General features: G+C 58.9%; 2 protein-coding genes across 13 annotated transcripts in view; one reads left to right on the plus strand and one right to left on the minus strand.

Annotated features, from left to right (window-relative positions):
* The window catches only part of SYT7 (synaptotagmin 7), a 64,164-nt gene extending 61,193 nt beyond the window's left edge, over nt 1-2,971 (plus strand). For all 12 annotated transcript variants that reach the window (XM_049713309.1, XM_033414107.2, XM_049713311.1 and 9 more), the window contains one exon: nt 1,873-2,971. In XM_049713309.1, coding sequence (XP_049569266.1) covers nt 1,873-1,977 — 105 coding nt within the window. In that variant the 3' untranslated portion in view covers nt 1,978-2,971. The remainder of the gene's footprint in view (nt 1-1,872) is intronic.
* Nucleotides 2,972-8,171: 5,200 nt separating this feature from the next.
* Nucleotides 8,172-11,854, minus strand: LRRC10B (leucine rich repeat containing 10B). Its single transcript, XM_004264190.4, has one exon. It carries the CDS (start codon nt 11,518-11,520, stop codon nt 10,642-10,644), a length of 879 nt encoding a protein of 292 aa, XP_004264238.1. The 5' UTR covers nt 11,521-11,854; the 3' UTR covers nt 8,172-10,641.
* Between the last annotated feature and the right edge of the window lie 346 nt (nt 11,855-12,200).

Consider the following 12,200-nt stretch of genomic DNA (forward strand, 5'->3'; position numbering starts at 1 on the left):
TGTCACCCAGCGTCCCGTCTGTAGAGGGTGAGCTGCGTGAGGCAAGTATTGAGAGCTGTAGTCAGGCTCCAAAGACCTGGCTTTGGTTCCCACCTCATCTTGGTTCCCCAAGGTCAGTTGCCCAAGCGACCTTGGGCCAGTCACTTGCCTCTGTGGGCTCCAGCGTTCTCATTTGTAAATGGAGCTGCTAATACCAACCCTACAGCACCTCACAGGGTGGCGTAAGAATTGCCTGAGATACGTGGACATTCTCCTTGTGGAAAGTGACCTCTCCTCCTATTTTAACCCCAAATCCATGCCTGGCCTTGAGTTTCTGCAGGACGCGATTCTGTGACATAAACGCATCCATGTCTATTCCTGTGTTTGTTTATGGCTTAGTGTTGAGAGTACGCTCCTGATAGTCATACTACCTGGATCCAGGTGCCAGGTCCACCTCTTAACAGCCATAACCTTTATGAGTCTCATTTCCTCCTCTTGAAATGAGAGCAAGACGATCCTAACCTCACAGTGTGCTGGGAGGATTAGATAACACAGGCGAGAGGCTTAGCACAGAACTTGGGATGTATATGTTAGCTACTATCATAATGAAAGTTGTTTTTGAAGAGTTCTTAGTAAGGGCATGTGTGTCCATTTAGGCTTGGAAGTTTGACCAGGAACAGTGCAGGAAGCCAGTGATCAGGGCAGGAGGAGGGGAGGGGTAGATGCCAGGAGCAAGTGAGGGGAGACCGTGGATCACCCAGGGCACAGCCCTGTATGAGGGAAGTGGGAAGGGGTGACCTGGGCGCCCACAGGGAAGGGGGCTGAGGTGGAGACACCTCTCAGACAGATAGGAATGGAGAACCTAGCTGCTGGGGGTGGAAGAGAAGCAGCTGGCCCCGAAGAGGAGAGCTGGCCCTGCCTGCCATCTAGCAAGGCCCAGGGAGTATGACTTGCCGACCTGTGGTCACAAGTGGGACAGGACTCCAGGACAGCATCACCTCCACCCCAGCGGGACTATGTGTTCTTAGCAGGACCTGCTGAGCCCTTCCTTGACGAGCTCAGGCCAAGTAACCATCCTATTTCTAAGCTCTTCTGAAGCTTAGCCTTTTAGAGTTGGGTATTCTCTGGACACCACTTATAGCTCCCTTTGAAACAGTGCTACCTTCTGTTGTCTGAACCAAGGTGGAGGTGGGTTTGTTCTCACTTTGGTCTGGGTGGCTTAGAGAGCCCTATGCTGTTAGCTAATCGTCAGTCACAAGGCTGGTGTCAGCCCGGGGATCACGCACACAGCCCTCCGAGGCTGTGAGGCCCCTAACACAGAGGCAGGTGGGCTTGGGCCGATAGGATAGAGCCCAAAAGACCTAGATTCAAATCCCTCTGCACCACTCATAAATCCTGTGACTATGGGTCAGTCTCTCTGTACCTTAGTTTCTCCATCTGTAAAATGGGGATAATAACATACCTGCCTCACAGGTAAGGATTTGATGATCTATGTATATAAAGTCCCTAGCTCAGTGTCTGGTGTGTAGTAAGTGCCCAGGAGGTGGGAGTGATTGTCAGTAAGGAGAGATAGGCCGTGCCCAACAGGTGGGGGAGGGAAGGATGTGGGAGAGAACTGCCTCCATCCCCATCAATCCCAAACCACAGAAGAGTCTGGGAGTCCAATTCGGAAGGGCCAGGCATGCCCAGGCTCCCGAGGGGAGGCACAACAAGGAAAAGAGGGGTGCCTCTGTGGGGTAGGTTGTCACTGCAGGCAGAAGCCCCTTGGTCCCCATGATCACAGGCCATTGTGGAAACGGAGTGTCACCACCATTGACACTCCGTTTCCACAATGACACAGGGGTGACGCCCCAGAGAGTGCCACTAATGTCGTCCTCTTCCCTTTCTCCCCAGATCTACCTGTCCTGGAAGAGTGGGCCCGGGGAGGTGAAACACTGGAAGGACATGATTGCGCGTCCCCGGCAGCCTGTGGCTCAGTGGCACCAGCTGAAGGCCTGAATGGGGCCACGGGAGGCCCAGGGGGCCAAGGGCCTGGGTCCCCATCATGCCCTCACCACTTTATGCACAATGCCTGGCCTGGCCCCCCTGCCATGGGTGAGGGAAGGATCCTGAGGGCTGGGCCAGGGAGGGGTCCCAGGAATCCAGCCCCATTTCTCGGGAGAACCAGCCCCATTCCCCACCGGTCCAGCTCTGGTGGAGGGGCTCTGGGGGCCATTTTCCTGCTTTGCCCCTTTCCTTCCTGACTTGCCGATACTAAAGAAGTGGGGGGCGGAGCACGAGAGCCAGACGGGCAGACGAGCAGATCCCTCCAGAGGCCCGCCAGGTGGGCACGGTCCCCCGTTTTCTTTAAGGCAGTGCCTGGAGTGGAGAAAGGCCACCCCCTCCCCAGGCCGCAACGTGGGCCCAGGAGAGGGGAGGTCGAGGCGTTTGGCCCCGGCCCCACCAAGAGAGGCGTGTTCCAGGGCAGTTTCAGGTGCCGGCTGGGCCCTGATTACCGAGGATCGTATATAGCCCGCTCCGGGGTCCTGGAGCCGCAGCCCTGTGTACTTGTGTTGTGTCCACCGTGTGTGTGTACGTGTGCGTGCGTGAGTGCGTGTGTGCGGGTGGGGGAACTCGCTCCCTGTTTCCCTGGGGCCCGCAGTGCTGAAGACGATGCAGAGAGGGTTTCGTGAAGTGAGGTAGGGCTGGAGGCTGAGAAGTCAATGCGCAGAGCTGGGGGGGCGGGGGGAGGAGAGGCAGGGATGGAGGAAGGTGGGTGGGGAAGAGGGGGCAGACAGGAGCTGGGCTGAGAGCTGGGCTGCCTCCTCCTCCCCGACCCCGCCTCCCCAAAACTCCACTAGCTCCTTCCCCAGCAATTTCGTCTCTTGAACATTAGGCACCCCCTGTGTGTATCACATTCCACCAGGACTCCCCTGCTCCCTTCTGTCTCAGGGGTCCCAAGCCCCCACTAGCTCTCTTCCCTGACACCCTCATCCAAAGGCACCCTCAGCCTTCCCAGATGTTGTATCCCAGCCGCGCTGGCAACGTTTGCCACGCCTTCCAGCTTCCTTCCCTTTCCTCGTCTCTGTGCAGACCTCCCCAGCCACGCGCCTCCACCCCTCCATCCCCTGTGCCCATAGACCTTCCCTTTCATTCCGTCGTGGTCTCTGATCTGCCATCACCTGACCTTCCCCAGGGCTTTCCTTTCACCTTCCCCACCGATCCTGGTCCCTCAGAGCAGCTCCTTCTGCCCCTCTCAGTTCCGGCAGAGGAAGCAGGGAACATTCCAGGCTTCTGTGAGTTCTTGGGTTGCCCCCACACAAAGAAGCTGTGGTTCCTCTGCCTCAGCTCCTGCAGAGACGAGAACTGGCATCCCCTTGGAGGCAGCAGATTTCGGGATGATCCCTGCTTAAGCCCACTCACCCCCACGCCGGTCCCGGTATTGATGCAAGACAGCCGGTGACAGCCTCAAATCCAGGGGTCCGCGAGCCTGGGCCTGACATTCCTGGCACACATCGCGAGGTGGCGCCCTGACACTACAGTCTGTGGACGAGGTCTGGGAGCACAGTTCAACCCCAGATGGGTCTGACACCCCAGGAAGGAGACTCTGGAAAGGGTCCCCCACTTAGCACGGCAAAAGCATAGGCAGTCGGGAACCATCTTCCTTAAGTAGACTTCCCTTTGAGATGAGCGTTCTGCTCTGTGCGGTAGACGCTCACAGCTCTGCCCGTATCAAAAGTTTCTTACCTAGAATCTCACTCCCCCCACCCCGCCCCTACTCCCTAACCTCACGGATCTAGAGGAATATCATACGAAGTAGGTGAATCATTTCGTAGAGTGAAGAGTGCTAACGTAAAGCAAATAGTCACCCACATTCCTTGTAAATCCCAATTTTTCCATATTGTAGCTTTGCTTAAAATGGGGGTCTGCCCCAACGGCACGGTCCTTATCGGACAGGCTGGGGAACCAGCCCCCAACGGGGACGGGAGGGCAGCGACCCCGGAGACAGTGGAAGCGAAGAAAGGGTGTTGTTGGAAGCTTTGAGAAGCGGAGGGGATCTGCCATCCTCCATCCCTCGCTGGAATCCTGTGCCCCTCCGCGCCGGAGGCCGGTGGGAGAGCGAGCCTAGTCCCAGGCCCCGGTGTCTGCTACAGAGCGCTCGGGGACTGAACCAACTTGCATTGAGTGGGCGGGGCAACTGCATCCCCGTTTTCCGAGCCCGGTCCCGAAGCTCTTAGCCAATCACACACAGAGAGCGTCTCCAGGCCGTGCCTGTTCCAAATCTGACCCCACCCAGGCACGTCGATGAACCGGGCCTGGGGTTCTCCAACCGCGACGGGCACCCTGAGCTCTGGGACGCGGGGGAGGGGTGGCAAGTGGTGGGCCAAGGGCAGGGTGGGCTAGCAAGGGAAGCAGCGGGTGGTATGGGGTGAGGGCGGGGGCGGTCTAAGGCTATAGAAGAATAAGGAAAGGGGGAACTTGAGGGTGGGGGGAGGGCCCTCGTGCCCTGTCACCATCCTAGGACCTTGGACAAATCACCCACACTTCCGGGGCCTCTGTTTCCCCATCTGTAAAATGATGGTAATAATACTTCACCTACCTCATAGGAGAGGTTGTAAGGCCGCTGTCACCTGACCTGGGGGTGGGGGCAGGATTCTGAAGGTGCTACCCGTGAGTAAAGTATTATTACCGTAGCCTGAAGGCAAGGCCCGCCTTCCCCTCCCCCCACAGAGCCTCCAGGGATAGCTGAGGCCTGCCTGGGCCCATCTATCCCTTCTCCACTGTGTCCCCGGTCCCTTCCTGAGCGGTCATCTGCCATCTTTGTGGGCGCCCTAGACTTAGTCGTTATCTTATTCAGGTATCCTTTCTTGTGACCATCTCCCCACATAACTGCTGTACAAATTCCACCTACTCCAGGGCCCCGCACCTGCCCACCGGCGCCAGACGCCAGGGAAGGGACAAGGAAAACAGCCACAAAAAAAGCCAGGGGAAGCCCCAGAGTCCCCAGCCCCTCTGGGGTCCCAAGGGTGGGGATTGGTGGTCGCTGTTTGTACTGTGTTTGAGTCCTTGAGTGCAAGCGTTTTATAAAAACAACAACAAAAACCCACTATCACAAAAAAATGTGCAGCGAAGAGAAATGAAGGAAAACTGAAGAAAAAAAAAGGAAAAAAAGAATCATACAAAATTTTTCCACCACACGCACCCTCTAAGCCAGCAAGATTTCCTCTTTGCAAAATCATATTTTTGTGGGAATGGGCCCTGCTTTTTGTGGCAAGGCCTGTTCTGATTAATAAAGGATCGTGAAAAAGTAGGGCCTTGCCTGTTTCCTCCGTGGGTCCTAGCTCTCCCTCTCCTTCCAGGGGAAGAAGCAGTGGGGTGAGGGGATGGGGAGCCTGGGGCTGCATCTCCCCTCACCTGTCACCTTTGAGATTTGGCTTCACGGGTGACGAGACCCTTCCAGCCCCTCCTCAGGTTGAGCGTATGAGCCCACCAGCTACCCAGAAATCAGAGGAGCAGCCGTACCCCCTGGATCAGGCCTAAAGCAAGGCTTATTGGGAGTGGAGTCTCCTCGGGGCCTGAGGGGGGCCCCTCTAGCTCACCCAGCCCGACATCCCCTTCCTCAGTTCCCAGGGGAACCACCCTCCAAGGCAGGTCAGACAAATCAAAGGGAGACCCTCCACCTTCCCCACCACCACCTGAACTCTGGCTGGGCCACTGTGGTTTCAGGCCAGCTCGTCCTCCTCCTTCTGTTCCCTGCGAAGCTCTGGGTCTGTTGGCTGGACCCGTGGCTTCTCTCCATCCTTTTCTGGTTTCATCCTTTAGGATTGCAAAAGTCCCTCCAACTCGAAAACGCCCAAGGCCGGTCCTAACCTGAGGGCCTGGGAAGCTGGACCCCAGTGTCTTCCTTCTCCAGACACAGTGGCCCCGGGCAAGCTAGTTCCTTCCTCCTGGTGTCAGTTCACTCCGTCCACAGAAGAGCAATAATCATCCCAGCCCTTTCCCCTTCCCTCCCACACATAGCCCAGGAGAAGCCGAGGCCTGGCAGCTCTCGGGGTGCTTCAGAAGGAAGGTGCTACATCTGTTGCAGGCACACCAGAAATGAGTGCCCTCTGTTGTCGTGTGTCCCCTGCCCACTCCGAGTGAAGGGGCCACGGTGCCTCCTGCACTAAGTACCCCCACCTGAAGCTGCCCGCCCTCTCCCCTTCTGCCCCATGAACTTCCGACAGCCTGGTTTAACTGTCCCGTTAAAAGGTTCTGATCTCTGGCTCAGAGATTGGAGGGAGCCCTAGGGTCTGGGAGGTAGCCTCACGATCACTCCTTGCCAGGACTTCTGTTCAGCCTCGCTCTGGAAAATCTAGGTTTGAAAGCAGGACAGCTCGGCCTGGCAGAGGCAGTAGCCCCATGCCACGGGCTCCAGGCCTCCTCCTGGCCTTTTTTAATCTCCTCCTGCCTTCACTTCGTGGGGTCTCTCTTCATCCATGCCTGCAGAGACCCCCCATCCCTCCCTGTGCCTGGGGCCAGGGACCTCTGGTGTTCTTTCTCCTGCAAGTCCCTCCCGGATTCCGCTGCTTTCTGGAAGGCCCTCTCAGGCCGCGTCCTGCTCTCCTCTCCCTCCCCGACAAAGACAACAAGGACAACGCTTGAACACGCCCCATATGCCCCAGCCCGCGTCTCCCCAACCATCTGTGTCCCTTGCCCCGCTCTCTGTGTCTGTGTCCCGTGTGTATGTGTGGTGTCACCTTTAGATTGTGAGCCCCCCTGGGCAGGGACCCCTGTCTGAATACATGTTCTGTGCAGCACACTCGGGTGTGCTAATAAACGTCCATCCTCAGAACGGGAGTGCCCAGGTGACTTAAGAAAGCTCTGGGGCGACGGCTGAGCAAGCCGATGTGGTGGCATTGGATGCGACGGAGGGGCTTCTGGGCAGGGCCCCCAGGTCCCGAGCACCTTGTCCTCCTGCTTTCCGAAGGCCCTGAGTGTGGGTGGGAAGAGGGGGATGGTGGTAATGAAGCCAGGAGAGGATCCAATCTCTGCTGCTCCGCCGGCCAGCAGAGGGCTGTTGGGAGGCCCCGGGAGGAAGACAGGCTACGATTCCCACTTATTCCACACCCAGACCTGACCACCAGCCATGGAGGTCCAGAGAGGATCTCCCGTGGCGCGGATCGAGCATTGGGTTAGGAGGCCTAACACCCATTTATGGGCAAGTCACTTAGCTCCCCAGGCCTGTCCCCTGCCCCATCGCTGCCTCTGCTCTGGTCTCATCACAGTCCTTGCAGCCTGCCTTCCTGGTCTGATCTGCCAACTCCCTTGGCCTCTGTCCTGCTCCCCCATGGCCCACCCACCCCTGACTGTCCCCCCAACAACGTGCGGAACTGTCGATGTGGCCACTGTTAACAAGTGCCCCTACGAAAGTCATCTCCCTTTCTCCCTGCTGCCCCCAGGCCAAGTGAGAACTCCCCAACAGGCAGTGCTCTCTTCATCACCAAGGAGAGCTGTGACGCCCAGCTTCCCTGGCAACAGCTCCTTTCCTATCCTAGTCTCCCCCATTTCTACATAGAGACAGAGACCCTCAAGAGCGCTCTCGAACCAGGCATCAGCGCCCACTTTAACCCAACCCTCTAACTTCCCGAGAGAAAGCGGCTCCTGATGTGAAGAGCAAGCAGGCAGCAGAGCTGGTTCCCGGCCCGTAAGACACTTCCCTCCTCTTTCCCTGCGGAGAAACTCAGCCTCAGCAGCCCTGCTTGGCTGGCGAGCGGCTGTGGCTAAGGGTGCCGTCCTTGACGATGCAGAAAGGCACAGCCCTGTGTGCCTCCGGAGGGCCCAGGGGGACTTATCACAGGGCCTTTGCCCGGACCTAGAGTCCTCGGGGGAGTGCAACGGGGGAAGAGGCACAGGGAAACAGACCAGAGAGAGGAAGGGAATCTGGGCTGGCAGTGATTTCAGGATAACTGTGGCTCCCCTGCACCCCCCCCCACCTCTAAGATTTGCATAAAGGGAAGGCGGAAAAGCACCATGTCACATGCAGTGCTGAGCTGCAGCATCAGCTCTAAATAAACGCAGCTCCTTGTGTGCAGATGGATAAACTGAGGCCTGGGGGGCAGGGAGGGGCATGACTTGCTTAAGATCTCTCGGTCAATAGTAGAACTAGGACTGAAATCCATGCTTTCTTCTTTTTTTTTAATTAATTTTTATTTATTTATTTTTGGCTGTGTTGGGTCTTCGTTTCTGCGCACGGACTTTCTCTAGTTGTGGCGAGCAAGGGCTCCTCATTGCGGTGGTTTCTCTTATTGCGCAGCACGGGATCTAGGTGCGCGGGCTTCAGTAGTTGTGGCACGCAGGCTCAGTAGTTGTGGCTCTTGTGGCGCACGGGCTTAGTTACTCCGCGGCATGTGGGATCTTCCCGGACCAGGAATCGAACCCATGTCCCCTGCACTGGCAGGAAGATTCCTAACCACTGTACCACCAGGGAAGTCCCAGGACTGAAATCCATGCCTTCTGATTCTAGGCCCAGGGGAATATGCCATCATAGGAATCACGGGGCAAGAGGACAGTCTGGATGGCTGACACTCCTACCCCACCTGAGTGACTGAGAACTCAAGTTCCTTCCTGCAAGTTCCAAGACCCCAGGAGGGACCACTGGCCCTGATGGAACCTCAACAGGGGGAGCATGGGCACCTGAGGAGCCCTGGGAGGGACAAGGTCTGCAGCCAACCCCCGCACTCCTCTTCCTCCTTGAGAAGGAGGCAGCGTCCAATCTTTCCCACCCTAAGAGCACTTTCTGTCCATTGGAGGCCTTCGCTCTCCCAAGCTGCCTCCTTCAGATCTATCCCCAGCCTCCTCCTAACCCCCAGGTCCAGCCCAGTGGCCAGCAGAGCTGCTGGGCCAGGCCTGACCTTTGGGCCTTGAATGACATCATCCCTGTTGCCATGGTGATGGTGGCCTGGCAGCATCTTCTCAAGGGAGATGGGCCTCTAGGCTTGAGGTATTACAAGTTTCTCTCTTTCTTTAAATATTTATACTTTCTTTTTTTTCTGAACAGTGAGGGGAGAAAGTAATGACTGAGTTAAAAAAAAAAAAAGACTAAGAGGGAGAGACAGAGAGAGGAAAATGGAGCCAGGGAGATGGAAGGAGGGAAGAATAGACTCAGACAGGGAGGATGGGGGTCAGTGCCAGTGAAAGAATAGAGAAAGGTCAACCAAGCTTGAGATTCAGAAACATATTAAGAGTCAGGAATTTGAGGATTAAGCTGGAGAAGACCAAGGAAGGGGGACTGGGGGTGACGGGCGGTGGCCAGGTGGCAGAGAGTAAGATACAGCCAGATGAGAGCGCAGCCAAAGCCATTTGTGACTGAAGACAAGCTCTTGTTCCCCAGACAGGATACAACAGTTGGCCAGGGCCACTGTGACACAGAGCTGGAGCACATGGACAGAGGGCAGTGCCAGAGGGAGCCCACGGTCCCCACAGCAACGGGACCCAGTGCTCCCAGGGCTTATAAATAAACAGGCATGTGGGAAACGCACATTCTTTCTCCGAGAAATATAATTTATGTTTACAGCCAGTTTTTTTTTTTCTTCCTAAAGAAAACGCTACCATGGAGGGGGCCCTGCCCCCGACAGTGTCCCTGAGCGGCCCTGGCCCTGGGCCCTCCTCCCATTATTGCTTGGATGGGAAAGATCTGGCCCTGGGAATTGCAGAGCGAGGCCTCACTCCTCACCCCCGGAGGCTGTCCTGGTGACGGAGTGGAGGCACACAGTGCTCGTCCCATGCCCCACGCCATGCCAGCCACCCCGATGGTGCCCATTTAAGGGAATGGAGAGTACAGGCAGTGGCTACACTGGAGCAGCCGCCCAGAGTAGAGAGCCTCTCTCTCCAGTGCAGGAGGCCCTAGAGGCACAGTGGCTTCTTTTCAAACTTGACAGCTGGAAGACTCAGGCTGTGGGGAAGGGAGGGAATGTTCTCTTTCCCAGCAAGATTCCAGGCACAGGCTGGAAGAACAGAACAGAGTAAAAGGCAAGGGCAGAGACCTTGCCTTCTGAGTCCCCCCTTCCCCACACAAAATTTAGGGGACCTGGGGAGGGAGGTATGTACCATGATCCCCGGTGGAGGAACAAGGGCAGCTATGGTTAGGGCCCCAATCCCGGTTTCCCACACCTGTCTGTCCTGGGCACCAGCCCCAACTCCAACCCCTGCCCCTGGGCCAGGCCTTCTTCTGGGGGCAGTGCTTCCTCAAGCAGGCATGTGGTCCACACCAGAGGTAGCGGCTCCTGCGCCAGAAAGGGTGGACCTAGAAGACCCAGACTCCAGGAGGAGGGAGGTTGCTGGGTGCCCTGAGCCTCCAGACTCTGCCAAGGGGATGATTCCATGGTCAGTGTGACCCTGGTTCCAGGAAGAAGCTGGTGCCTTTACCACTGTGTTGTCAGTGACTCTATCAGGGACCAGAAGGAGCTATAAGAACTGGACGGAACCGGGACTTGTTGGCCTGAAGACCGCCCAGAGACCAGCCAGTAGGCAGTCTTTTCACTACCCTGGAATGTCTGAAGATGACCCCCAGGCCTGCCTGTCCCCGGCAGCTTGCCCAAAGAGACCCCTTCCCTGCCTCAAGTAGGGACCCACCGTTCCCACAAACCTTCCCAGAGGCCCTCCTCCCAGAGTGGCCGAGGCCCAAACACCTAGAGCACAGGTTCAGGTGCCCAGTCCTGGAGCTGCTTCCAGGGCGCAGAGGCTGTCCACGGGGGGCCCCAGAGCCCGGGAGCTCCCGCCCCCTATGAGCAGGTCTTCTTCCTCCTCATCCTCAAAGACCCGCGCTGGGCGCCTGGGCGGCGGCCGGGGCGTGGGTTCGTCGCGCTCGGCCATGCGCTCGACGGCGCCCTCGCCCACAAGGAAGACCGTGTCGGCGACGCGGGGGGGCCCAGTGACCGGGTTGTGGTCGTAGGAGAAGACGCGCAGGGCGCGTAGCGGGTGCAGGTCGGGGAAGCCGCCCAGGCGGTTGCGGTCTAGGTCGAGGATGTGCAGGCGGCCCATGCGCAGCAATGCGGGCGGGAACTCCTCGAAACGGTTGCCGTAGAGCCAGAGGCCGCGCAGGCCCGTCATGCGCGGCAGCTCCGCGGGCAGCGCACGCAACCGGTTGTCGCCCATCTGCAGCGACTGCAGCGCCACCAAGCGCAGAAGCGGCCGCGGGAAACGCCGCAGGAAGTTGCCCTCGATCCAGAGGCAGCGCAGGCTCTGCAGCTGCGCGAAGTCGTTGGGCAGTGCCGGCAGCCGGTTGCTGCCCAGGTAGAGGCGCGTGAGGCGCGGCAGGCGACACAGACCGTCGGGCAGGCGTTCGAGTTTGTTAAAGTCGAGAGCCAGGATGCGCAGCTCGCGCAGCTCCTCGATCTCCTCGGGCAGCTCGCGCAGCCCCGTGCCGCTCACGTACAGCTTCTGCAGGCGGCTCAGAGCGCACACGGCGCTGGGCAGCCGCCGCAGCCGCCTCCCGCTCAGCTCCAACTGCTCCTCGCCATTGCGCAGTTGCTCCTCCGCGTCCGATGGCAGCTCGTCCGGCATGGACTCGGCTATGCCCATGGTCACGGGCCCCAGCCGGGGCCGCCGCCGCCGCCCGGCATCGCCCCGCCCTCGCGAACCCCCGGTCTCCTCGACGGGGCCAAGGCCGCGCCGGCTCCGGGGCCCCCCGCCCCGGCCTGCCCCTGCGCGGGGAGGGGGGCCGTGCCTGGCCGGGAGGAGGCGCCCTCCTGGGGCCCAGCCGCCGCGCGCCACGGGCCGCGCTCCGCCGTCCGCCCTCCGGCCTCGCTTGCTCCCTTCGCCGGAGGCCGACTGGCTCAGGTTAGCACTGACTCGCAACTCTGAGACCCGTTGCCCTGGCAACCCCCGACGCGCGTGCGGCTGCCAATCAGGCGGAGGGAGGGAGGGGCGGGGCCAAGGTGCCACCAGAGCGGGGTCCCGGCGCCGGGGCTCGCGCCCCGCGTTCCCACCCGACCAGCCCAGGAGCCAGCGCTCGCCGAGGGAACCCAAGATCCGCCGTTCGCAAGCCTGGCACCGTGCCAGCACAGACCCGACGACAGACGCTGTCTATGCTTCCAGCCACAGCGAGCCGTTTGGTGTGCGGTTGTGTGCGTCCAGAGCTGCAAGTCCAAGAAGAAGGAACCAAGGATCGAGGAAACGCCGGCGCGCGACCCAGGACTCTGGACAAGTGGCTCTCGAGGAGGGACTGAGGGGCGCGGTCATTGCCGGCCGTTCATGTACAG

This window comes from Orcinus orca, chromosome 8 (genome assembly GCF_937001465.1).
Source record: "Orcinus orca chromosome 8, mOrcOrc1.1, whole genome shotgun sequence".
Taxonomy (NCBI): domain Eukaryota; kingdom Metazoa; phylum Chordata; class Mammalia; order Artiodactyla; family Delphinidae; genus Orcinus; species Orcinus orca.

Coding starts and splice junctions, on each gene's coding strand:
- LRRC10B (XM_004264190.4), bottom strand. CDS start 11,520: ATGGGCATAGCCGAGTCCATGCCGGACGAGCTGCCATCGGACGCGGAG.